The sequence below is a fragment of the Dendrobium catenatum genome, unplaced genomic scaffold, assembly GCF_001605985.2.
Source record: "Dendrobium catenatum unplaced genomic scaffold, ASM160598v2 fragScaff_scaffold_1470, whole genome shotgun sequence".
NCBI lineage: Eukaryota > Viridiplantae > Streptophyta > Magnoliopsida > Asparagales > Orchidaceae > Dendrobium > Dendrobium catenatum.
The window spans coordinates 928,606-954,119 of NW_021319932.1; the positions used below are offsets into that span (position 1 = coordinate 928,606).

Consider the following 25,514-nt stretch of genomic DNA (forward strand, 5'->3'; position numbering starts at 1 on the left):
TAAGGATCATGTAACCGCTTTTTTGATATTAACACGTAGGCCCCTTTGAGGGTTTTAACTAAAAAAAAAATTATTATTGGCCATATATATGAATTTGAAACATGAACAGATAGACAGAACTATAATTTATATAACAAAGAATTAATTTTTACCCATTCAAATTGTTACGTATAATTAATGATAACTTTTGGTATTATGATTTGTTTATGGATGTATGTCATCTCATTTTGGGTAAATCGTGATTTATTACTTAGATGTGACTTAGTTCGGAAAGTCTAATGCATATACATTAAAAATAATGGAAGCAAAATAATTTTGAAGCCTGCTAAGTCTAAGAATAGTTCTATATTAGTTGCAAAAGAATCTAATGCCTCAAATGAAATAAAATAATAGCGGCATATTTTGAACGAACATTCTTATCAAAAAGAGTCATAACGTAGCTAGGATTAATTTATGATTGGGTGGCTATGAAATTGAAAAAGGTGCCTTAGAGTGTGATTACATATGAAAATATTACTAAAGAATTGCCTAATTTGTAAGACATATGTCCAAATAATCTTCCCAATGACAATTAGTCAACATCTGAGCTTACAATCCACTATTGATTTGATTCTTAAGACCATCGTCGTCTAATTTGACATATTATAAAATGAATTCAACTAAACATATTGAACTTAATATGTAGATTGTTTGTTAAAGAAAAGACATATTATGGAAAACATGAGTCTTTATTCGGGTCCTATATTACCTAAACAAAGGATAATAATTGACAAATGTGTCTTGAGAGTAGAATGATGATAGGTAATGCTTGAAGAATTCACGTGAAACCTATCGATATCGGAAGAAAACAGCAAAAATCACCCAAAATCTCCCTCCAAACCAAGAAAAACAGTAATTATCTTTTAGAAATGATGGAAATGGAAGGAAAGTAACAAGATAGAAGTGATCCTCTATTCGAGAGGAGGATCATCTCTCCAAATCTCTAGACGTCGCTAGAACCCAAGACGCCAAGCACCATATAGAAAATTCAGCAATATTCAAGAAGTTCTTTTAAAGAAAAATATAAAAATAACACAAAAGGACTAAACAACCCCCTTCTCTCTTCCCTAGGCAGTGGAGCCCACCCCCAACGGGGCAAGATTGGGAGCTTGCGGCACTATAGGCTTCCGCTTTCTGTATGTGATGAGTCGGCCCAAGTGCTGGGCCGGCTAGACCGATCTAGGCGTATCAAATGATCAACAACATTATCATCCAATATCAATTTTCAATGCTTAGGTTGTATGATATATTAGAAATGATGGTTAGAATAGTTATCTTTTAGAAACATGACTTTAAGTGGTTTCATAATGTAAGAATGTAAGAGAAAGATGAATAAAAACCTTTTTTTTTAAGTTAAAGATGAATTGTATAAATGATTGATGATTCCCTATTTATTGAAAATTACATCAAATACTTTCAAAGTAATCACGAACAATGTTCTTTGACCTTTCACTTATTAAGTAATGTAATGGCTCCAATGACCAAGTGCCCAAAAAAGGCATAGTTTACTTAGACAAAATCAGCTGATCATTCTTTTGCATTAAGAAAATGCTTATGAATGCACCCATGTTTAAATTGCCAAAGTTTAATTAGGATTTTGAAGTTTCCTTTGATGCATTAAGTAGAAGCATTAAAGGAGTTCTAAGTCGAGAACTTTACTTAATTTTAATGAGAAATTAAATGAGGCTAAGCAAAATATTCAAACTATCATGAGGAGTTTTATAAATTTTATTTAGAAGATAAATGCATTACATTATTAAAAAAAAAAAAACTTGGTATGTGATATATATATAAGTGTGATAGATTTAAATAACTTGGAAATATTATACAACAAAATAAAATTATAGATGATATAACTTTTAGAATTAAGGCTAGATGATTAAAATGAAGAAATGCCTTAAATTTGTATGATAATATTATATTTATAGGGCTTAAAAGTATATATTATAAAACAATGATTGGGTTGGTGATGTTATATGGATTCAAATGTTTTGTTGTTAAAAGGTCATTGATAACTAAGTTAACTAATATAAATGAGAATGTTACTATGGACATGTGACAAGTTTAGAAATAATAAATTGATACATGATTATATTAGAGGAAGTATTTAAGTAATATATATTAAAGATGATATTATTTTAATTAAATTTAAGGGCTGCTTGGTTTGAACTTTAAAGTAAAATGGATGTAAAATATTTCAAATGTTAAAGTTTTGAAAATATTGATGTTTGATCTAAAGCAAAAGAAATGCATAATAAAATTTTGACGTATTTAGAATGCACCTCTAGCTTGATTTTGGTGTTTTTTTAACCATTAGATTTGTCTTATTTTCAAATATATTGTAAATTCTCTGTTGTTGTTGTTTCCAGCCACCACCTGCTATGTCGTCCACTGCCTGCCAATATAACCGACTAGTGTGACCGTCATTGGCCGCTCGTCCTTGGCACTGTTAGCAACCACCATCAACCGCTATTACAGTTTGCCACCAATGGCTGCCAACCACCACAACTTACTAACAACCACCCTTGCTGGCAAATACTGCCACTGGCCATTATCCACCAACATTTTTGGGCTTCACATTGCATTCATTTTACTTCAACCTTCATCAACTAGCCAACGTCATCGAACTACCACCTCACCATTTAACCGTTGCCCGACCATCGGCGTCAAACCATCATCATTGAGCTATTGTTGTTGGAACTTTGCTACCCGATTGTGTATGTCAAACCTTTGTCCGATTGACCCTTGTTAGCCACAATTGTACGAACGGCTCTCACCCTATACCAACTTCGTCATATAATCTATTGGTTATTTATACTCTTGTAATATTGTAGTCCTCAAGTTAAGTTTTAGTCAAAAGCTCGTAATCAATGCTCAAGTAATGAAATCACTCCTTGGTGGCTTGGTACTAAGGTTGCTTTAAGAAACAGTAAAAAAGTCATCCCAAACCAAGTGTAAGGTTTCGTTTGGGATTGCTTTTTTACTGCTACTTAAAGCAGTTTTCTAGCATAAAATTTTTAATTTTTGTACTAAAAAGTTGCTTTAAGAATCATTAAAAAATTCATCTCAAACAAAGCCTAATCTAAGCAATAATAAATCAATGTAACATCAAATAGTTAGGACAAAGCTTCAAATAAAACTGTTACTATTTAATTTTTTGTTTAAAATGTATGCTTCTTGCATAACATTAGCTATCACTAATTAGCATTATTTTTACTACAGATTATGGCTATAAAGCAGCTTCGTCATGATTTCTTTGGGGTAAATCCTGATTAATTTAATAAAATGAGCAAAAATAACTAATAATAGTATCTACACAATTCTTATATAAAAGTAATTTCTAAACTTTTTTACTAAGATAATTAATGATTAGAATTATTTATAAGAATAAAATTAATAATTTTGTCTTTTTATCAAAGAATAGTATACAATACTTTTTTATTTTTAAAATTTTTATTAGTGTATATTATCATGTTGTTAAATAATATTAATCTAAATGGAAATATGGAATGCTATGTTAACTAAATAATTTTTTTATTAATAAAATAATCCTTATATATTGAGATACTTATATTAAAATATTCATTAAAATAGTGCGAAATTATATTATATTATAAAGTTTAAGAAAATTAAAGCATTGACTTGTTTATTTTTTTTAATTATTGAAATGTTTGCTAACTAACGAAACGTGATATTGATATAAATAGAATTTGGTATCAAAATTTTGATATTTTTTAATTTTTATTAATTAATAATTTGATTTTCAAAATATACCTCTTCATGAATCATAAATCCGAGCACCTTATCCATTTCTCCTCCTCCATTGGATGAGAGCCTCTCCACGTCGAAACTCCTATTTTCATTGAAACTGGAGCCTCCCCCTCCACTATCCCCAATTTCATCTCTTCCTCCAACCACCTTCACCGCCGGCGACGCCGCCACCAAACTCCGGCAAAAATGAATGCCGCCGCTGCCGCAGCAGTGGGTTCATGCTTCCCCACCACCATAGCTAGCCGGCACCTTCGCTACGACTTCTTCGTCAAAGCCATAGCCACCCGAACTCCTCCGTTTCCGTCTCTCAGCCATTTCATCGAACAGCTTTCAGTCAGTGCTGTTTCCCATGGAAGAAACCTTCCTAGGATTGCGGCAGCCGTGGCACAAGAGGAAGCGGCTGCTGTGGAGAAGGAACAGATGATCCAGGCTGAGGAAGAGGAAGGGAAAGAAGAAGGGGAAGCTATGGAGAACACCAAGCTTTATTTTGGGAATCTGCCTTACCATTGTGATAGTGCGCAGCTGGCTGGAATAATACAGGAATATGCAAGCCCTGAGATGGTTGAGGTAAGAATAAATCACTAATCTGTGATCTAGTTTTACCGTTCATAGTTTTATTTTTTCCTTCTTTGATTAATTTGTATTATTTTTTAGTAATAATCTGTTGTAATTTTGTAATCCTGATTAAGGGAGAGAAAGTTAGGAAATAAAAGGATTGCAACAGTAATGATGTCTGCAAAAAGTAGTATATGTTTATAGAAAAAAGTAAAACTAAAAAATAAATAATAGGTGTGGAGTCCGGATGTGATTCGAAGACCAATAAAAATTCATCACGTCATCCCAAAAATATACAGCGCTCAGTACCGTTCTATGTACTAAGCGTAACCGGATGGTTAACCGTCCGGTGTCCGCACAGAATAATCTCTCTTATAATAGACACCTCTTGATAAAAGGTACCATATTTAGTATAAAAATACTGAGATGAATGAAATGAATATATTTATGCAGCAATGTTATCATAAAATGTTGAAGAATTAGTTATTCTTGCTATTTTTCAGGTGCTATATGACAGAGACACAGGAAGGAGCAGAGGTTTTGCATTTGCCACTATGAGTACTGTGGAAGATTGTGAAGCTGTCATCTCCAATCTTGATGGAAGTGTTGAGTATTCCTTCCCTTGCTTACCATCAGAAAACAAGATTATTGAATTATTTGCCTTGGCATTGCTTTTGTATGAGTTCTCTTAAACAAGATTATTTTTCACTAATTTCAGCAATATGGTGGTCGAACATTAAGGGTTAACTTTTCAAACAAACCGAAGCCTAAAACACCTCTATATCCGGAGAGTGAGTTCAAGCTCTTTGTAGGCAATCTCTCATGGTCAGTTACTTCTGAGGCTCTGACACAGGTGTTCCAAGAGTATGGCAACTTGGTCGGTGCTCGAGTTCTCTATGACGGCGAGACCGGCCAATCTCGTGGCTACGGCTTTGTCTGCTACTCTACCAAGGAAGAGATGGAAGCTGCCAAGGAAGCCCTTAATGAAGTGGTAGGTTTTCTGGGATTCTTCTTAACTAGCACCTTGTTAGAAAGTCTACAATTTAGATTGATGGATTATCTCATTTTAGGATTAAGAGTGACATAATCTATAAATTGATCTAAGTTTATATTGGTACTACATCAAGAGCTGTTTTATTTGGGATACATAGTTACTCTTATCTATAGTATCACAAGCAAGTGTGGGTCCGATGTTGGTGGATGATCTCATTAGGTTCCACCGAAGGATTAGTTATGCTGCCAAGAGCTTCATTTGGAGTGGCAGCGGATAGATATCCCCGTTAAAAAAAAAAAAAAATTCATGCCGGCATAAGATATTCTGCATATGAATAAAGTAGTTCACTTGAAAATAAGTTATTATATTGTAACATAAGTAATTATGTTTGTTGCCTCTGTAGGATTTGGAAGGCAGGGCTATGAGGATAAGCTTGGCTTTAGGGAAGAAGGCTTGAATGTTTGGGGAAGGCAGATATTAGTGTTATTCCCTTGTTTTCCTACGTTGGCACTGCTTCTCCTTAGCTTCCATATGGTGCTCAGATTTTCTTCTTTGAGGTCTAATGATGCACAAGCTGTATTATAGGCTCCTGATTCAGAACTGTTGTAGTAAAAATAATATGAAAGGTTTTTCTGATTCTTGAATCTCATATGTTTTTTTTTTGTTCCTGGAAAAGAAGGGCAAGGCACAGAATAACTCAAACTGCATATGCATATCTTGAACATAGCTACATATTCAAGATCACCAGAGGTGAAGTTCAAGAGTAGAATTTTGGCTTCGTTTGGGACGGCTTTTTTATTAATTCTTAAAGCAATTTTTTAGTAAAAAAATAAAAAAATTGTATTAAAAAATTGCTTTATGAAACAATAAGAAAGTCGTCGCAAACGAAATTGTAAGCGGAGAATTACAATAAGTTCCCACCTAATTGTAGAATTTAGATTTTAAGTGTGATGGTACGTTTTCTATGATATATATATATAATTGCAAATGAATTTAAGAAAAAATTTTGTATATTACTTATAGTTTAGATAAAATTGTGTCTGTTGTGGGATTAATCCTATGTAAATAAAGAGGATCATATGGCGACATACCAATATTTCTACTTAAGTAATGGAACATTAGCTATTATGAAAACTTGTAAATCAAATTTAATATTTTTCTTTATGATGCAACTTCTACAACCAAAGTGTCACTCTCAAATGAACATATAACCCATACCAATAGCCGAAGAATAGTTTGAACCATTTGTCAAACACTTATAAGACCTGAGAAACCTCCCAATATCGAGCAATTCTATTTGGAAAAATTCCCATAACATACCTGTAAACATCTTCCATTGCATTCCTCCCTAAATGTTGTTCCCCTTCTACTTAGAGCCCTTGGTGTAGAAGAGAACAAAAAATATGTAGACGATCTCCATTAACATGTCAACATTCTCCATAATTTTAATCGAGAAATTATTCTGTGCAGACACTGGATCGTTTAGAAGCAAATCAGAATGTATATGACATATCCTGATTCATCTCATCTATGACGCCTAGTGTCTGCACAGTATGATCAAACTTACGCAAAGGCAATATAACAAGAGTAATTAACTGCTTTTGGTGTTGAATCAAAAGTAAATATATAAATTACATAAAAAATATCACTCATAATAATTTTTATATTAAAATATTAGTAAATTAAATACATAAATATATATATAAAAAATTTATGATAGGTTTGTAAATCATTTTTAAAAAATAATATAAATATAATTTCACACAACCGCCTCCACTCCCACGACCCATCCTCCCCTTTCCCCCTCCCTTCCTCCCCACTCCTCGACTCCTTCGTCGCCGCTCGCGCCCTTCGCTCCGCTTCTTCGCCAGAATCTGCCCTTTCACTCTTCCGCTCCCTGCTCTCCCTACCCTCCTTCTCTCCTTTTCCTCACCCGTCCCTCCTTCACTCGCTCTCCCGCCGCCTCCCCAACCTCCTATTCATCCTCCCCGACCTCCGTCTCTCGCCCCTTCACCGCCTTCGCCTCCTCGCCGCAGCTGGCGATCTCTCGTCCGCCCTCGAAACCTTCTCCTCTCTCCGCTCCGATCCTAATTCCCGCCGCAGGCATCATCGGACCCACCCATGCACCGAATCCTACAACCTCATCATTGGCCTCCACGCCTCCGCCGGCGCCCACTCGTCCGCCGTCTCCACCTTCTCCCAAATGCTTGCAGACGGCGCTATCCCCAACTCGCGAACATACACCGTCATCATCGATCATTTAGTACGAGCTAACAATACAGATGCCGCCGTGGAGGTCTTCCACCTCCTTCCGTCGATGCGCGTTCGTCGCACCTGTAAGCAGTATAACGTTCTCGCCGAAGCCTTCTCCTCCTCTGGCCAATTCGACCGCCTATTGAAACTTGTCAAAGAGATGAACTCCGATGGCGTCCTCCCAGGCCGCCAAATGCTTGCCGCCATTGCTAAGCTTCGCGCCGCTGGATATGTTAACCAGACAGAGGAGTTTGTCGGAGAACTGTCCCCAGATCAAAGAATTGGTTACGCCTTGGATTGTGCTAAAGAAGAAGACCACGAAGAGGAAACAGAAGAAGAGGAAGATGATGAGCGTGTTAAGCTAAAGCCATGGATTGATCCCGCCGCCCTCGCAAGAGCTCTAGAGGGCTGGGATCCAGGCGACGTCTCTCTCCTGCAGGCCGCTGGCTTCATCTGGTCCACTCGGCTCGTCTGCAAGCTGCTGAGATCGTTCCGCACGGCGAAAACGGCGTGGGAGTTTTTCTGTTGGGTCGCTTACCAGCCCGGCGGATTCGCTCACGACCGCCATACTGTTTCCCGGATGATCTCCATCCTCGCCCGCGATGGCCACGTCGAACTCGTCGACCGCCTCCTTACCAAGCTCCAATCGGAGGGTATCCTCCTCCCTTTCGCCACCGTCCGTCTCCTCATCGACTTCTACGGTCTTTCGAAAAACGCCAACGCCGCCATCAGAATCTACCGCAGTGCCGCCTCCATCTGCGGCCCTCTTTCACGTCTCAACCTCATGCTCCTAAGCTCATCTCTGCTCCGCACCGTCGTCAAGTCAGGGAAAGGTCACGACGCCTTGGCTCTACTGGAGGAGATGATGATGGAAGGCATTCTTCTCGACATCCAGACGTTTTCGGGCTTGATGGAATATTTTGCAGGTGAAGGCGATCTGAAGAGCGTACACAGGCTGTTTGGGACGGCGAAGCAGTGTGGGCTGAAGCCAGATGCGTTTATGTATCAGGTGCTGATCAGGGCTTACTGCAAACACGAGAGGGCGGTGCTTGCGTTGAGGGTGTTCGACGAAATGCTTAGTTCGGGATTGCTGCTCAGTCAAGGGACGAAGGGGATTCTGGTGAAGAGCTTGTGGAAGGAGGGAAAGCTGCGGGAGGCAGCGATGGTGGAGGAGAAATGCGAGGAGATCGGTGAGCTGCCGGCGGCGCAGCCGGGCCATGTCTGGACTGTGAGTGCTGCTGATTTTGATCGAGTGCGAGCTATTTATTCTGGCGGGTTTGGAAATAGCGGGGGTGTAGTAGCCTAGTAGGTTTCTTCTTCAAGGGGATTTACATTTGACAAGTAAATGCTTTTAATTTTAATTTTTTTATTCACACTCTAAAATTTTTATTATATATTATAAATATATACTAATAGAGGACGATATAAGTATATACAATAGTATATTTTTTTATTTACATATCTATCATTTAAATATTCATATTTACCTTCTTTAATATATTTAATTGTGTTATTGCCATGAATCAAATAAATAAATATAAATACATTCAAATATAATTTTAAATTATTTATTATTAATTTACAATTTTATTGATTTATTAATTTATTAGTATATAAATAAATTGGTTATTATATAAATAAAATATTTGTATCATATTCAGCTCAAATTAGAATTGAGATTTAACTAAAATTTAAGTTTTGTTTAGGTTCATTTAGGACAATTTTCATACTGCCTTATCAAACACAACAACTATAATGTATCAGAGAGCTTAGAATTTATTGATTGTAAGCTACATATATTAAATCAAAAAAGTAACGCTTTTCCATTCAAATTCGAATGGCCTGTCTATGAGAAAAACCCCCAAATCCACAATTTTACAAATTCACATCCAAATCTCACATATTAGCAGAAAAAGCCTCAAATTTCATAATTTTAATAATTTATGCTCATAACAATCTAACTGAACAATTTCAACAAAAAAAAAAACTTTATGCTAAAGTTAACCTTCTACTTTTGGCAATAACTTAGGCTTCGTTTGAGACGGTTTTTTTACTACTACTTAAAACAATTTTTTAGTACAAAAATTTAAGAACAAAAATTAAATTTTTGTGCTAAAAAATTGTTTTAAGAAGCAGTAGGAATGTCGTCCCAAACGAAGCCTTAATTTGCAGTAGTCCACATTCTATCATCAAGCACAGAAGCTGCCATGACTTACAGGCTCCATTACAGAGAAGAAGATTTAAGGATGAGACCAGTTGCCAGCTCTGAACTCCTTATACAAGCTTGATCGTTTTGAAATAACAAAGAAAACTGCAGAAGAAAAGAAAAAAAGGAGCAAAATGATACTTTGAAATCATAAATCTCTCATAGATAAAATGAAATGGTTAAACTGACATAATTTGATTTTAACAGCAAAGGAAAAAATATACCTGGTATTGCAGGGATTATGTAATCTGACTGCTTTAGAATATCAATAAGTGTCTTCTTCTCATTCACCTTTATCCACTTACCAGAACCTGGCCATGATATGTAAATTAGGCACCAAACTAGTCTTTCCCAATAATAAGCAACAACAAAAAAAAAAAATCAAGAGCTGCAACAGTCAAGAGGAAGAATGAAGAATTAATATTTATAAGCAGGCCTCTAATATTTTGGATAAGAGTGATTATGAATATGATGAAGAAGAAAAACAAAAAGCAATCTAAAAGAGCTACAGGGTAGTCAGAATTACATGTATTGAACCTCATGTTTCATGATAAAATGTCCATAACCAAGGTTTGGATCTGTTTTGTACAAATCTTTCCATAACTCTACAAAGTTTGTCCATACAAGACGCACTTAGGGCGATGCAATGAAATACTCTAGAAGACACGAGGAACAGTGTAACAATCTGATGATATGAAAATTATTTTTAAATGTAAGATATGAAAAATCTGAATTTTCTTTATAAACTAGAACGTTGTGGCATTGTGACCTTCAGCGCTACGGTGCCAGAAATGAGCATCATGGCGCTGGAATCTCTATTCTATAGTAAATATGGATTCAACATGTGACGCTGCAACATTGGATCTGACCGCTACAGCACTAGGCCACTAATAGTGTTTTTATATATATTAAATCCTAAACCCAAATCCACTCCCCTCAACCGCAGCTTACCGAGCAAGAATGAGAAGGAAAGGGAGAGCAAGAGGAGAAAGGGAAGAGAGAGAAAGCCAAATTTAGTTGTTTTCGTCATTTGTTTCAATCAGAAATTTTTTTTGATCATATTAAGTACCCTAATACTCACCTTTTTTCAATGATTTTGTTTCTACTAATTTAAATTCTCTCTCTCTCTCTCTCTCTCTCTATATATATATATATATATATATATATTTCTCCTGATTTACTGAATTTCTACCATGTAACATTTTATATATGATTAATATGAATATTATGAATATTTTTTGGCAAGAATACTATTGATTAAAAGTTATTATGAATATTATTGATTAAGAATACTATGATAAGAATACTATTGATAAATATGAATATTATGAATATTTTTATTATTTTAAAAAATTAGACAGCTCTGGTATTTAAATTTTATGATTAAAAGTTAAAAAGATTAGAATTCTTCCAATTTAGACTTTAGAGTGTAACAAACAATGCCAACATAAGATAAGAAGATAAGATAAAACCATAGCAGCAAAAATTAATCAGCAATAAAATGTTTTCACATTGCAGAATGTTTTAATAAACCTTCTTTCTAAGTGTATTTCTAGCATTGGATTACTTTTCATGAATCGGAAACAAAATCATTTGGTACAATGGATTCTTCAACCATATTATAATTATAACCTCCAAAAGTTATTGAAAGAAAATATTAGTAAAATTTTGAATGGAAAGACAGACTAGGAAGGTTCTTGTCTCCACAGAACTGATCATTTCTGTTACACAAGGACTGAAAATAAAATGGTCAAATTAAAGAAGATGAAAAGGAATAAAGTATGAAGGAAAGAAGATGCTAGGAACAATGTCATTGCTTTCTACAACAAATAGCTAATAGATTGAAAAAAAAATGAAAATTAAGAAGGATGAGAGACGTGATTTAAAGACTTCCAGTTAACAGTGATAAAAAACTAAGTCACAACCAAACAGATCACATTTTTATTAAGATAAATTTCATCAATCTCCCGAGGAATAATTATATTTGCTATTAATGTGAATCCAAGCTCTCTTATTTAAAATAATTACCATATGGATTAGTCCAGGGTATTCAAACTCAATTTCGGTCTTGTCAACGAAGTTTAAAATTTGCTGGTTAAGGCAATTTCTATGGCTTTGGAGTTAAAGGGAATTATCTGGTCATATATAAACATTAGAAACAAAAAATAACATAATAAAGTAATAACAAAGATATAACATGAATTCATAAATCAAGATGTAAACATTAGTTTTTAGAATTTCCAAAAACCAGTGAAAATTCCAAAAAGGAGAAAAATAAAGCAAAGTTCGTTTTTCATCACTGTATATTCCGAAAATAGAAATAGGTGAGGAGCACCACAATAAGACACTTAAATGATAGAAGACGAGAAAAAGTAACAGAATTGAAGAAATTATACTTTTAATGCCTTTATTTTAGCAAAATATTTTGAAAATACAATTTTCCTAAGATGTACAGGTGCACACCAGCTTTTCTACAAGAGGATGCAAAATCTGAGCACTCGAAATATTGTTTCCATGTGAACAGCCCGATTGGCCTATTTGGCCGCTAATCTAGTGAATATAAAGCAGAAACCGGGAAGAGAGCAACAATATTGATGAAAGATACACAGAAAATAACTAAAATGTATTATAGAGTAATACTTGATGAGCTTGGAATTTCAGTGTGATCGACTTCATCCTTATCCTCATCATAGTCACATTCTGAATGTGAAGCGACAGTCCCCTGTAGAAGATACTCGAGCACTTTTTTCTTTGAGAGTACAACTCCCGTATTAGCCTGCAGAGTTAGCAGATCAGTTTACCGGATTATACTTTCTAATCACATGTACTCTAGAGCAACAAGAAATTCAGCTTGAAACGGTGAATATATAACTATTAGAAGGGGAAAAAGGTTAGAAGTCCCGTGGTTTGGGTCATCGTAAACATAGGCCCGCCAATCATCATCAAACTCACTAGAAACTCCACTAAAATTGCAATCCATACATTTAGCGCAATTACCAACCAGGAATGAGTCCCTAAAGCTGAAAATTACTATTTTTAATGTCAAACATCGAATCACAAATTTTATATAGGCAGGATTCAATCTCAAGCTCTTGCCAGCAACTTCAATGATCTCTACTAACTAAGACAGGCAGCAAAATAATTACGGATTTTTAAACGCCACCACATCACGCTTCATAGAAAAATTAGTAGGCGTGGATGATGGACGCAGCTCTACGTGCCTTCACCAATCCACAAATCCCACGTGGACATAGTTATGGGTGCATCCGCCAACCCACAAACAACAACAAGCATGCAAGCGACAACATGCGGGCGGGTGGGGCAAGCATGTAATGCGTGGGGGAGTGACAACACAAGTGACAATGGGGTGGGATGCAAGCGAAGCAGGCATGTAGAAAGCGGATCAATCAGGAGGGAAGCTGGGTTTTTTTTGTTTTTTGTTTTTGCTTTAATACCAAGTTGAGAAGAAAGGAATTTATGGGTGTCATTGACCATATATGCTGAACCTATAAATAACTATGCAATAGAATGCAAAGAAGGGAACACATAAAAGGAGAATAACATCCGAAATTATGAGACTATCAAATCATATATCTCTAATATAAACACTTTCCAATGAGGAACATATCATATATACCATCAACATGAAAGAGGACATAATTGCTAAGAACTGTAAGAACTTTCTTCTGAAAAGGTTAGATACATTAAGTGAACATATCAGTATGCTAATTGTAAATGAATGTTACTTAACAAAAGATATACACATCTAAACAAAAGTGATATGCTCATAAAATCTAAAAGAACTTCAGTTTTGCCAACACAATTCTACTGCACTTTTACTTTCAAATTTTAGAGGAAATATCTTCATAGAACTGAATAAAACCTGATAGTACAATTCAATATCTTCACGGGTGTAAGCATTCTCCTTGTCCCATGGCAGTGTTGAATAACTGTCTGAATACATGTTTGAAAATTAAGGAAACTACAAAAGTTCAAGATATCAATATAATAACAATATTTAATGACACCCGAACTGAAATCACCAAAAAAGGATATTAGATCAAGGTGAGCTGAAAATCTATCAGTCTCGCAGAATTCTTCAATGAAATCACTTGACATAGTTTCTGGATAAAGAAGAAGAAGTGGCCAGTGAAGGATGCCGTTTTTATCCAAGATCGGTTTTTTCACTCCGGTAAGTTCTTGATACATAGTCCTTCCAAGCTTCAATCCTCTACTCTTAAAAGCAGAGGCTAGTTCCTGTATATTTCTCATTTAGAATATATATTAAACAAGCAACTCAAAAAAATTATGTTTTTATTAAATTACTAACCTTGGCTGTCTCCACAACTTTGGAAAGTTGAGTTTTGTGATGCTCATACTCTTTCTTTCGTGAATCAATCTGCACAAACAACTGCTTCACCTCCTCATTGGATGGAAATTGTTCTAGACCCCTATTACAGAATGATTCAGCTTCCATCAGCAATTCTAATGAGAAGGCTGCCTTTGCTGCACGATAGTAGGCCTAGTTCACAGGTTTGCTTCATTAATTGTCATTTTCAATTTTTATCACGATGCAAAATCAATTTTTTATTGAAGAAACATACTAAACAACATCAAGAGAAGAAACATGAAAACCGACCAAAATATATATTAGTTTATTCAAATGAAGCAATGAACCCTGAAAAAAAAAAGAGTGCCATCAAGCATATTAAGCCAGCGCAATATTTACAGCTCCAACTAGGGACTTTGGTACCGTTTCTACATAGATATATAATCAAATAAAGCCGAGAGATTAACCAAGGTTCATCTTACATGCAAGCTAAAAAAAGGTGAAACCTTCTATTGAGATGTAATCATGGTGCTGGAGCCTTAAATAGATGTAAATATAGAAAATAAACAAAATGATCCCATTAGATTTTTATGAAGTACAATAATTGTCCCCAAATATATTAAATGATCATTTTGATCCCTCAAACCTTTAAAAATAAATGAAAATAGTCCCATAGTATAATCATCCGTGAGACTATTTTGATTCCTCTTTAAAAGTTTAGGAACTAAAATAATCTTTAAATATAGTTGGAGACTATTTTGATCTTCCATAAACAATCAAATAATCATTTTGGTCTTTTTGTCAATGTAAATACATAGCGTGAAGAATTTACCATATCAATTCTAATGCTAACGTGACACTCAAATCTTAGTCATTATGATAATTGCTTCATCCCTCAAAGAAACATGGCAATTGAATCACTTACATGTTATTGTTTGTATGGTAATTGATATGGCACCTGAAATTTATTCTAATCTTTTGAACTATCCCTGATGTGAGACCACGGAGGAATTGAGTGCGGAAATTAAAACAAGAATTAATTAAAACTTGCCGATACAAATTTATTACCAACAAAATAGAGGAATAAATTATTCTAGGTAATTAACTCGCTTAGGGGAAGAGTTGCTTTGAGATAACCCAACAATTCATAACAATCCAAAAATAAAAGATATACTTAATTGCTCATAACAATAATCCCACAATTAATAAGGAAGAATTTAACCTTGAGCAACCTCTCACTCGTTCACTCTTGGGTTTTAGCGGAGAAGAAAGAGCCACGCGAAGATGGAGAGCACCACTACGGAAAAAGAGACGAAAGACTTCGTTACCGGAGAGGTGGTCGCCGGAGAAGGTGATGGTGGATGGCGTCCGATGATCGTCCAAGTGGAATCAAGAAACTGTCGGTCGAAGATACTTGCGAGAATCGGGACGACTCGCTCCTAGTACTCTTCGATTGTGGCGTCGTCTTCAAATCCTACGTCAAAGCAAGGAGAGCGTGGGATATCAATGCTTCTGTCGGCGTGGAAGACTAATCCCCACTCAAGCTCCGGATCCGCCATTCAACATTGAGGCAAGGCGGGAAGAAAACAAGGAAAGAGGGTTGGGCCGAGAGCTAGGGAGGGACAAGGAGAAAATATGAAATTTGAATTTCAGATTTTTTTAGGCTTGGAGGGAGAAGTTATTTTAGCATTAAACTCTCCCTCAATCAAATTAAAAGGGGGGCAGACATTAGGGAGAGAAATTAAGGGGGTAATTAATAGACGCTTAGGTGGAAAAGAGAGAGAAACGGCGAGGTGTTGGGGCCGGCCAAGCAAAGAAAGAAAGAGGGGAAATTTTCTTAAGTAGTGGGCCCCATTAATTAATTAAATCCATATTTTAATATTCAGGAATTTAATCAATTAAGGAGATGGAAATTGGAATTCAAATAGGATGAGATTTCAATTAGATCTATTCCTAAATGTAGGGAGTTACATTAGGAAATAAATAATGATAGACTTGATGGCAGGAATTTCAAAATCCAAGGGGAATTGGGCGGCGGGATCTTCCCAGGGCAGTGACGGGATGGGCTAGGGGGTTCGCTGGCCTGGCTGGAGCCGGCGGCTGGCACAGCCGGTGGCAGGGGGCGGGTGAGGGAGGTCGGGCGGAACAGGGAGAGGGAATTTCGGGATTTGGCTGCAGGGGAAGAGGCAGATGTGTGGAGGAATTGGTGGGGAAGGAAGAAACAGTGAACTCACAAGTAAAACCAAGAGCTCGCCGGGGCGGGCTGTTGGGTATTTCGGGTGGAGCCTCTCCTAAGTCTCCTCTCTCTTATCTCTCAAGCTCTCAAGCTCAATCACCCTTCTCTAGCCCTCATGCAAGAAGAAGAAGATAACATAAAATTTCATTCAAATATTCATTCCCCTCGTACAATGATATATGACCCCTATATATAGGTCATGGGATACAAGTAAATAAAAAGCACAACAATTGACTAAATCGCCCTCGGGGCCCCAACATAACTCACTCACACACAAGGGTAAAACAGGAATACTGAAAACTGAAAATGCATGAATAACTAAAAATATAAGCTCTGAATCGTGGCCATCGATCGGCGATGCTTCCGGCGATACACGTGTCTGAACCGTTGATCGATGACCTCATCAGTAGCCCAAGGATTAATTCCACTCAGTCACTTGATTCGTGGTTGGGGACTATAACACTACTTATGAAGATTATCTTTACATATTGAGGTCAAGAAAGAGTCTTAATAATTTGACATAAAAAGTGCTACGGTTTTAAATTTTAGAAGGTTCCGGTAATTTGTTTTATATAACATGTTTACTTTTCTACAGAGTAAACAACTTATTTCATAAAAATGTATAATTCTTTACAATCCCTGGAAGGTGGAAACACCAAATGGTGAAAACTTACATAATTTTCATCAGTGAATTACTTCATACAAAATCAACTTCTGTCTTATGAAGCCTGTAGATGGAAAAGCATATCCAATACAAAGTTTCTCTTTGAAGTATCATCATTTCTATCCAGCTACTAGCAACAATTATTTTAACCACTTTCTATGCAACGAGTTATATCTAAAATCATACTCAATGAGTTATAATACAGAAGTTAATTCAATCTTAAAGGATTTCCAAAATGTAAAAGCTCAGAGCATGTGATAATGCTTACGGATCTCATACCAAAACCAGAAGCCTAAAAATGATTTCAGTGCAGTTTGTAAGTCTCAGTTGACTACAAAAGTTGCTCATCTCCCCTACTTAATTTACCCGAAATAAATCCTCAGATTCATACATCTATGTAAAAAAACAACTTTCTAGCTGATAGATTAGATAAGTTATAATCAAGATGACCTGACTTTAGATGCTTCAAAAGAGCAATTTGTTCATCATGTCAATACTACTGCCATCTCCGATGTGGCCATGGGCTTAAGTAATGCTATTCGAGTGATGGACACATAAATATATAACAATAAAAAACATATTAAAATAGTATGCTGGTGTATTTTGCAACACATGCATATATGTTTGAATCACAGGCAAATTATTATGGGCTAATAAGTTTAAGCATTTCAATTCGATGCGATGAGCTATGTGTGCACCCAAATATCTCAAGAGTCTGGTTCAAGTAAAATAGAATCGATCCAAGCCTTTGATGAACAACTTGCTCATGATAAATGTCTTTTAGATAAGTCAACAAATGTGATGACTTCACTCAACAAGTTGGTCATGCTAAAAATCCGTCATACAACATGTCCGCTGCCTTGCAAGTCAGCTCAGTAGGACAGCGACTTCATCCAACAAGTCAATGACTTCATCCAGTAAGCCACAACTTCAACTGGTAGTCGACAACTCCTTCCAGCAAATCAGCAATTGGATAATATCAATGAAAGATTCAAGCATTTAAGATGAAGTTCTGGTCAGCAGTTATCCAAACGTACTTTTATATGTCTAAGCTACATTTTAGGCTACATACCTTATGTAATCAAATGTATTATTTTTTAAATAGCTTTCCCTATAGCGCCCAAATTCCTAAAAATTCGGAGTCATAGGGTCATTTTGGGAGATCGAGAGATTATGTTATTCTGATCATTTTAGCAATAAAATCCCAAGAGCTTTTCTCTCTTTGAGTTCATTTCTCTAAGATCTTTTGCTCTTCCTTTCTCTTCTGAGTTCTACTAATTGCCAAGCGGTCTTACAAGTAAGGTTCAGGTGTCATATACAAACAAATCTAAATCCAGCATCTGAAAAAAAGCGATAAGAGTGAATTGATATTAGTGATAAAAAATCAGGCAATGTGAAAGAATTAACACATGGAGATCCATAAGCACAAAAAAATCCAGAATTTGCATTCAAATCTAATACTCAAGGAACTCATTCTTCAATATTGATGATAACTTAGGGAACTCATTCTCAGATCTCGACAATTACTCAACAAATTCGTCCAATGTGTTAAATAAGATATCACATCAATTTGAAAGTCCAAACACACAATCGAATGATTATATATCAAGAATTAGATCTAGAAACTCAATGTTGATTTTCAAATTTGAAGCCAACAAACTTTAAATTAGTCTGTACATTAGTAATTTGAATCAAAGTTGGTGAAACTTATTTCTTAAACAAACAATCAATTATGTAAAGTAAAAACTAACTCATGTTTGCGATCAAAATGATCTTAACATAGAGTCTTCTAATAGATGCAAGATTATTCACAATAGGAGAGAGTCAAGGCCCCCAAGTAGATGGATAGTTTGTGCACAACAAAGTTGACATTTAGACTTGATTCCATGGTTAAGTTTCATAATGAGGAAAAATCACATCTAACTAGCTCATTAAAATAAATATTTATGCAACCTTTAAATTTCACTTGGGAAAAATCTTATAAAATTATATTTTTCAGGACAAAATTCTTAAGGTGATGGAAATCATCAAATTCATCAAAGCTCGTCGGGATAAAATTGAAATCGCTATAATAATTCATCCATTGAAGTTCAATAACCCGACCAGGACAACAATTCTTTCATTGGAGTTGAATAACCATATGACTACAAAAATTTGCCTATTGGAGTTGAATAACTCGGCGCTTACAAGTTAAAATAAATTGCCTATTGGAGTTCAATGACTCAACGCATACAACAAATTGCATATCAGAGTTGAATAACAAGGCGCTTATGGCAACTCGCCTATTGGAGTTCAATAACTCAGAGCTTATGGCAAATCTATTGGAGTAATACCTCAATGCATATGAAAACTCGCCTACTTACTCCATGATATATATTTTTGAAAATTATTTATTATATAATTACACTTAGTGGGGTGGAATTTATCATCCAACAACTTCGATTCGATGGAATTATCATTAATTAACTAAATTCCTAATGGTGTCAAGGGACGAAAGGTTTGTGCCTAAAATCAGACTCTCCTCTTTGTGATAAGATTGTATTGAGTTAAGAAAGTTTATTCTAGTCGGCAAGTCTAAGATGGTTACCTCCAGAAAGATATGACATGAGATAAGGCCCATCTAAGAAAACAATTGAAATCTAATAATAATGAGAGAAAAGGAAATTATATTAGATCATATAACTTATTATTTTTCTTCGGCGAAATAACTTCCAAAATTCATTACACTCGACAAATTGATTTAATCACTTCGATCTTCATTATATTTGTCCAGTTATCTTCAAATCATTTTACAAAATGATGGTGGAATCATTCAAGTTAAATCATTCAAAAACAAGTATTGATATCAAAGAAAATGAATATTGCATTAAAAAATATAATTATTTATTTTATTTACAAAAAAGCCTAATTATAATTACATCGAATTTGACAAAAAATAAATGTAAGGAAACAATGAAGGTAGCTCACTTAGATGAATGACTTTTTGGAAAATTTTCATGGTCTTCACAATTTGGCTTCTCTTCACCCTTGCAAAAATCTGTTAGTGATTTCATAAAACAAGCTCAAATTGTGTAACACGTAATTTATCATGCTTTGGTCGACCAAGTCATCCAAGTAGAAAAGTATACAATCTTAAAATTTGCTCATCAATTTATCTTTATCTATAGCAAAACTAAGGAACTCTGCATGAGCAAGAGCTTGGGAAGTCAAGGCTTGATACGAGTTCAATTTTTCCAGTGATCGTCCAATTCGATAATTCGTAGTTGCGCCGAATAAAAGGATTGAGCAATTCTTTTTTTAGAGAATTTTGACTCAGTGAGAGAAGATTCTAAGACACTTATTTTACTTTGTAACTCAACAACTTTTTGATTATCAGAAAATTGAATGTCTGCCATATTTATTTTCATATCTTCCTTACAAGCATTCATGTCCTAGACAACCTTCTTCTTAAGATCTTTCATATAACTATTAGATACTTGTTCAGCTAAAATTAACTAATTCAAAGCTTGGTTCTCCTTCACAAGTTGCTCCGTCTCGCCAATTAAAGTAATATAAGTCTAAATAAGTGTATTTTGCGAGTTCATCAAATAAAATGTGCTCTACCAAGAGGATACAAATCACCTGATGACTGACATGTGCAATTGTCAGCATCTTTTCTAAATGTTCATACATCTATTTCGAGCATACAGCAAGATCGAGGTCATACGCTCTAGAATGTAATCCATATGTTGGAAGCAAGGGGTGGACATCCACATCAACAAATATTCTCCCTTCTTTATCCTAGCTAATTGCCGACATCCCATCATCATTTCCTTAACGTCTTCTTGAATTCCTTGTAGCGATGGAAGTTGCCACCATTTTATCCATTGTTCTTGCAGTTAAATGATGAATGTGACCATCCTTGCCAGTGAGTTGGGCATAATTTATGCAAATACCAAGGCATTGTAATGAATGATTGTTGCAATCATTGGGAGGAAAGGAAGCTGCAATCTGAGGCAAAATTGATCTTTGCAAAAATACAGCTTGTCCTCTTGCACGAAATCAGTAAACTCTCCTGCTTTTGGAACTCGGATAGCGAAACCTTCTCCAATCATGCATTCTCATACAAACAACTTAAAGTTGTAGTGAGAAACTAGTGAAGTGCATTCTCAATTAGAAGTCTAGAAGTTGTCAGCGCAACTGAGAAAGCTTGCAACGTTTTGTAAAATGAATAAAGAATTAGAAGAAGTTGAGGAGAAAGTAGAAAGTCTTGATAGGAAAATGTTACAATGAAATGCGCATGGAACTATTTCTAGAGCCTTTCGCTGTCATATTGCTGGAAGTCAAATCATCATAATTCTAAATGATTAGAGTATATTTGAATTAACTAGAATATCATATCATTCCACAATAAACAGATAAAATATTATTAATGAAACACTATTACAAGCAATTCAAACATGGGGAGTACCAGTTGCCAGTACATTTTTTAATTCGAAACTCAAGGAAGAAGCACTTCTCCCAATATAGCTTGCACAACAGGATCAAAAAGCAGCTTTTTGGCAACTAAGGCTTCGTTTGGGACGACTTTTTTACTGCTTCTTGAAGCAGCTTTCTAATAATCTGCTTTAAGAAATAGAAAGAAAGCCGTCCCAAACGAAGCCTAAGCCTTGAAAAATAAGATATTGAAACAAGAATTCAACACCCCCAATAAATATATCCAATGTGAAGAAATCACACTTTTTCACAGCATAAATACCTCGGCCTTCAAATTATTGAACCTATCCTGATGTCAGGGGCAACCTCGGTAGAAATGGTTGTTATATGACTAGTCAATCTCACAAATCTCTCCAACAAATCCTTAAAGAGAATATTCTCAGATTCACCAAACATTTAAATTTCAATAATCTTCTTTGTTGTATTCATTTTTGTAGCATCGAACTTAGCTTGGAAGTCGGCAAGTGCTTTCTTCATAATTTCAAAGTCAAGAGCTGAAATCGTCGCAGCCTTAGTCTACAACTCTATAAGTTTCCTAGCTCTACTTCTTATTCCAAAACTAATTTTTTGGCTATCTAAATACAATGTGAGTTGGTAAATCGACGATTTGATCGCCTTCGAGTTGATCAGATGCGATAGGAGCAAATTTTAAAATCTTTTTTATTGCCTCCATCCAAGTAGAACAAGTAGAACTTTGCTTAGAGAAACCACTGTCACCCTCTGTTGTTGGGAGAGATATTTTGAGAATTTACTTGAGTAGTAAATTCAACTAAAATTTTCTTTCCACTCTCATCTACTTCTTCTTTTTTTCAAGGAAGGAGAAGAAGTCTCCTCAAATTCCCTGCTATCCTACCTATATTTATTCTTTTGCACTAGCTACATAGCAAGATCTCTTGCATAAATTTTTGAAATATGATCCATGGCCTAATAGAAAGAAAGGTGCATATAGATTAGCTTTGAAAGCTTCCAAAAATCTTCTTTGAGTGAAAATCAATAAATGTCAAATCGCAATGATTATTTTACCATTTAATTGCTAATTCGATATTTTGTTCCGTTCATTCTCATGAACATTTTGCAAGTTGCTTTCTGAAAAATACAAGAGAATCGGAAAATTAAATCATTTAAATGTAGAGATAAACACCTCAATAGCTCAGTTATAATAAAGTCAAAACAATCCAAGACACTGGAGAACAACTCGATCATAAGAAACATATTTCGAATAAGTCAACAATGTGGCAACTTCCTTGCCAAGTCGGTCACACAAAAAGTCAGCCATATAGCATGCTAGCTACCCAGCAAGTTGACAACTTTATCCGGCACAATAGCAACTTCAACCAACGTATTGGTCACTTCATCCCGAAAGCATTTTCATCTAACAAGTCAGCCCATCAAATTGGCTAATTCTTCAAGCGAGTCGACGGCTGGATAATAACAATCAGGAATTCCAACCTTCAAGATGAAGCTCTGATCAATAGTTATTCACATGTACTTCTTATATATGTCCTATCTATATTTTAGACTAGCTGTCTTATGCAATGAAATATATTCTTCTTTAATTAACTTTCCTTAGAGTGCACAAACCCTATAAATATGTGATCATAAGGTCATTTAAGTAGACCGATAGATCACGTTATTTTGATCATTTTAACAATAAAATCCTTTGAGATTCTCCCTCTTCGATCTCATTTATTTATCTAAAGATCTTTTGCCTCTCTCTTTCTCTTTTTTTAGTTCTGCTAATAACCTTGCAGTCCTACTAGTAAGATCCAGGTTTCATTCACAGACAAATCTAGCAGTTACAGCTCATGTGGATGCTTGAAATTCCAAAACAGGTTTTTCAAAACAATAAAGAATGCATCATTTGGTTTGATAGAATTAGAAACTAAAATTAATTTCAAACACTAAAAACCTCCCTATAACTCCAGCAAAAGTCACATATTACATTTTTCGCAGTCCAAACGAGTGAAAACATAAATTCAAATTCCAAGCAACCAAATGAGGCCTTGTAAGAAATTGAAGTAGAATATCTACCTTAACATTGGTTGAGCAGAGTTTGATCGCCTCTTCCGCGTCTGAAATAGCTCTTCTGTAATTTCCTAACATCAAATTCACATGGGCGCGATTTGAAAAAAGGACCGACTGATCTGAATCGCTCAAGGAATTCTGACTGATTGCCCTGCTATAGCAATCGATAGCATCCGAGTAATGCTTCTTCCCCATCTTCACATACTTGTTGCCCTGCTCCTGTACTCGGAACGCGATTGATTTGTGAAACAAACATCTAAAAAAACCGCCTTTTGTTTTAACGGTACGGATGCACAAGACATCCAGGAGAAGGAGATTCACCTTGAGTTCTATCGCAGCAGACTCCTTGAGGGCAGCAATGGCATCCAAGTCCTCCCTTTCTCTATCGGTTTGGGGCTCCGAGCCCGCGGCCATCAACAGCGCCATCAGCCCACCCCTTGCTTTTTTGGAAGAAGAGATGAAACGCGGGTTAGAAGCCTATAGGCTGAAGACAGGCCAACACTTCCTTTTTGTAGAAGAAATTTAAGCAATTTCTTTTCCTCCGATTAAACCATTGCTCTCCCATTGTCATATAAATACTATTTCTATTATTTTATAATAATTATGAATAATTGTTGTAATATTAAAATTCATATGCATTCTAAATATAAAATAAAATAACTCAATGCATTTGAAAATATCTGTTAATGTTGATTAATTGTGAACAAATTTTTAATTTGAGTATTTACACATATTTCATTAAATTCTTGTATATTTACATATATAACATTTAATTTTTTCTATTTATATAAATGTACCATGCTAAACCTAAATGACATCAAAATATGTGCATAAAATATTATCTTTTGTTTTAAATAAGTTAATTATTAATATATCTTTGATAAAAAATAGGGATTGAGGCATATTATATATATATTAAAATTTATAGTTAAATATTATAAATAAATACATAATTACTTTATAATACGTATGTGAACCACTCTATTTAATGTTTTGATTGCTTTAAAGTGAATCTTTTTTTATATGTAAGTGTTGAAGTTGGGTGAATCAATCAGAAGATTATTACTTTCTAATGTTTAGATTATCGTAAAGTGAATCAAAATTTTAGCCTTTCTAATAACTTCTTTTGTCAAGACACAAAGTTCTTGAGTATGTTGAGGACTCATAGGTAATGGCAGAGGCAAATGTGAGGTAACGATAGGAGTGTTTTATGCATAGTAGCGAGCCTGTTTGTGGTGAATAACCAAAGGCAGAGGTGGGGTTGATATGAATGAAGCGCTTCATGATGCATTGTACTCCAAATACTCTATTTTGTTTAATTTTGAATACACTAAAAATAACTTATTAGGTGAGTTTCAATCTCCTAAAAAATATTAATTTACTTTACTTCTAAAAAAACAATGCAAAACTAAAAACCCCCACATTTCAAATGCATTACACTCAAAATTGTCCAAAACATGTGTTCACCAAGTGTAAATACTTATTGAGCTTTGTACCAACAAATAATAGAAAATGTGAATGAGTCTTGATTTCAATAACCAACAATCTTCAAAATCAAAACTAAATCTTATTAAAAAACAATTAATGGAATATAAACTCTTCCAAATAAAGCCTAGGGGTGTTTGGCAACAAGTATGATTTAGCTTTAATGGGATTTAGTAAATATTAAATCTGAATTTAATAAATTATGAGGGTGTTAAATCTTGAAAATCGTTTGGTATGATTAAATCCTCATTAATCATAAGAAATTATATATCAATGTAAATCTCAATTTAAGGCAATTCGTTGATTTATAAATTAAATTTAACGCGCTTTGAATTTAAATTGCTTGTTAACTATGAGTTTCTTATTAACTTTAATTTTAATTACCTTTAATAAGTTATAATACTAAATAATATAATTTAAAACCAACTTAATTATTACTAATTAGCAAATTAATTATTTTAGTGTTAATTATCAGATTAC

At 34.9% G+C, this 25,514-nt stretch overlaps 3 protein-coding genes across 3 annotated transcripts; 2 read left to right on the plus strand and 1 right to left on the minus strand.

Moving 5' to 3' along the window:
* The first annotated feature begins 3,849 nt into the window (after positions 1-3,849).
* On the plus strand, positions 3,850-6,008 carry LOC110104770 (28 kDa ribonucleoprotein, chloroplastic). The gene is made up of 4 exons (XM_020834018.2): positions 3,850-4,377; positions 4,869-4,970; positions 5,084-5,356; positions 5,763-6,008. Exons 1-4 carry the CDS (start codon positions 3,997-3,999, stop codon positions 5,814-5,816), a joined length of 810 nt encoding a protein of 269 aa, XP_020689677.1. The 5' UTR covers positions 3,850-3,996; the 3' UTR covers positions 5,817-6,008.
* A 1,116-nt stretch (positions 6,009-7,124) lies between these two features.
* On the plus strand, positions 7,125-8,985 carry LOC110104788 (pentatricopeptide repeat-containing protein At5g66631; the record flags this gene model as incomplete). Its single annotated transcript, XM_020834037.2, has 1 exon — positions 7,125-8,985. A coding segment is annotated over one exon (1,794 nt), but the record flags the coding sequence as incomplete, so codon positions are not given.
* Positions 8,986-9,411: 426 nt separating this feature from the next.
* On the minus strand, positions 9,412-24,040 carry LOC110104771 (tetratricopeptide repeat protein 4 homolog). The gene is made up of 8 exons (XM_020834019.2): positions 23,871-24,040; positions 23,556-23,768; positions 14,149-14,340; positions 13,875-14,075; positions 13,702-13,782; positions 12,459-12,594; positions 10,043-10,129; positions 9,412-9,923 (listed from the first exon to the last, which is right to left on the minus strand). The coding sequence occupies exons 1-8, from the start codon at positions 23,973-23,975 to the stop codon at positions 9,853-9,855; spliced, it is 1,086 nt and encodes a 361-aa protein (XP_020689678.2). The 5' UTR covers positions 23,976-24,040; the 3' UTR covers positions 9,412-9,852.
* Positions 24,041-25,514: the final 1,474 nt, after the last annotated feature.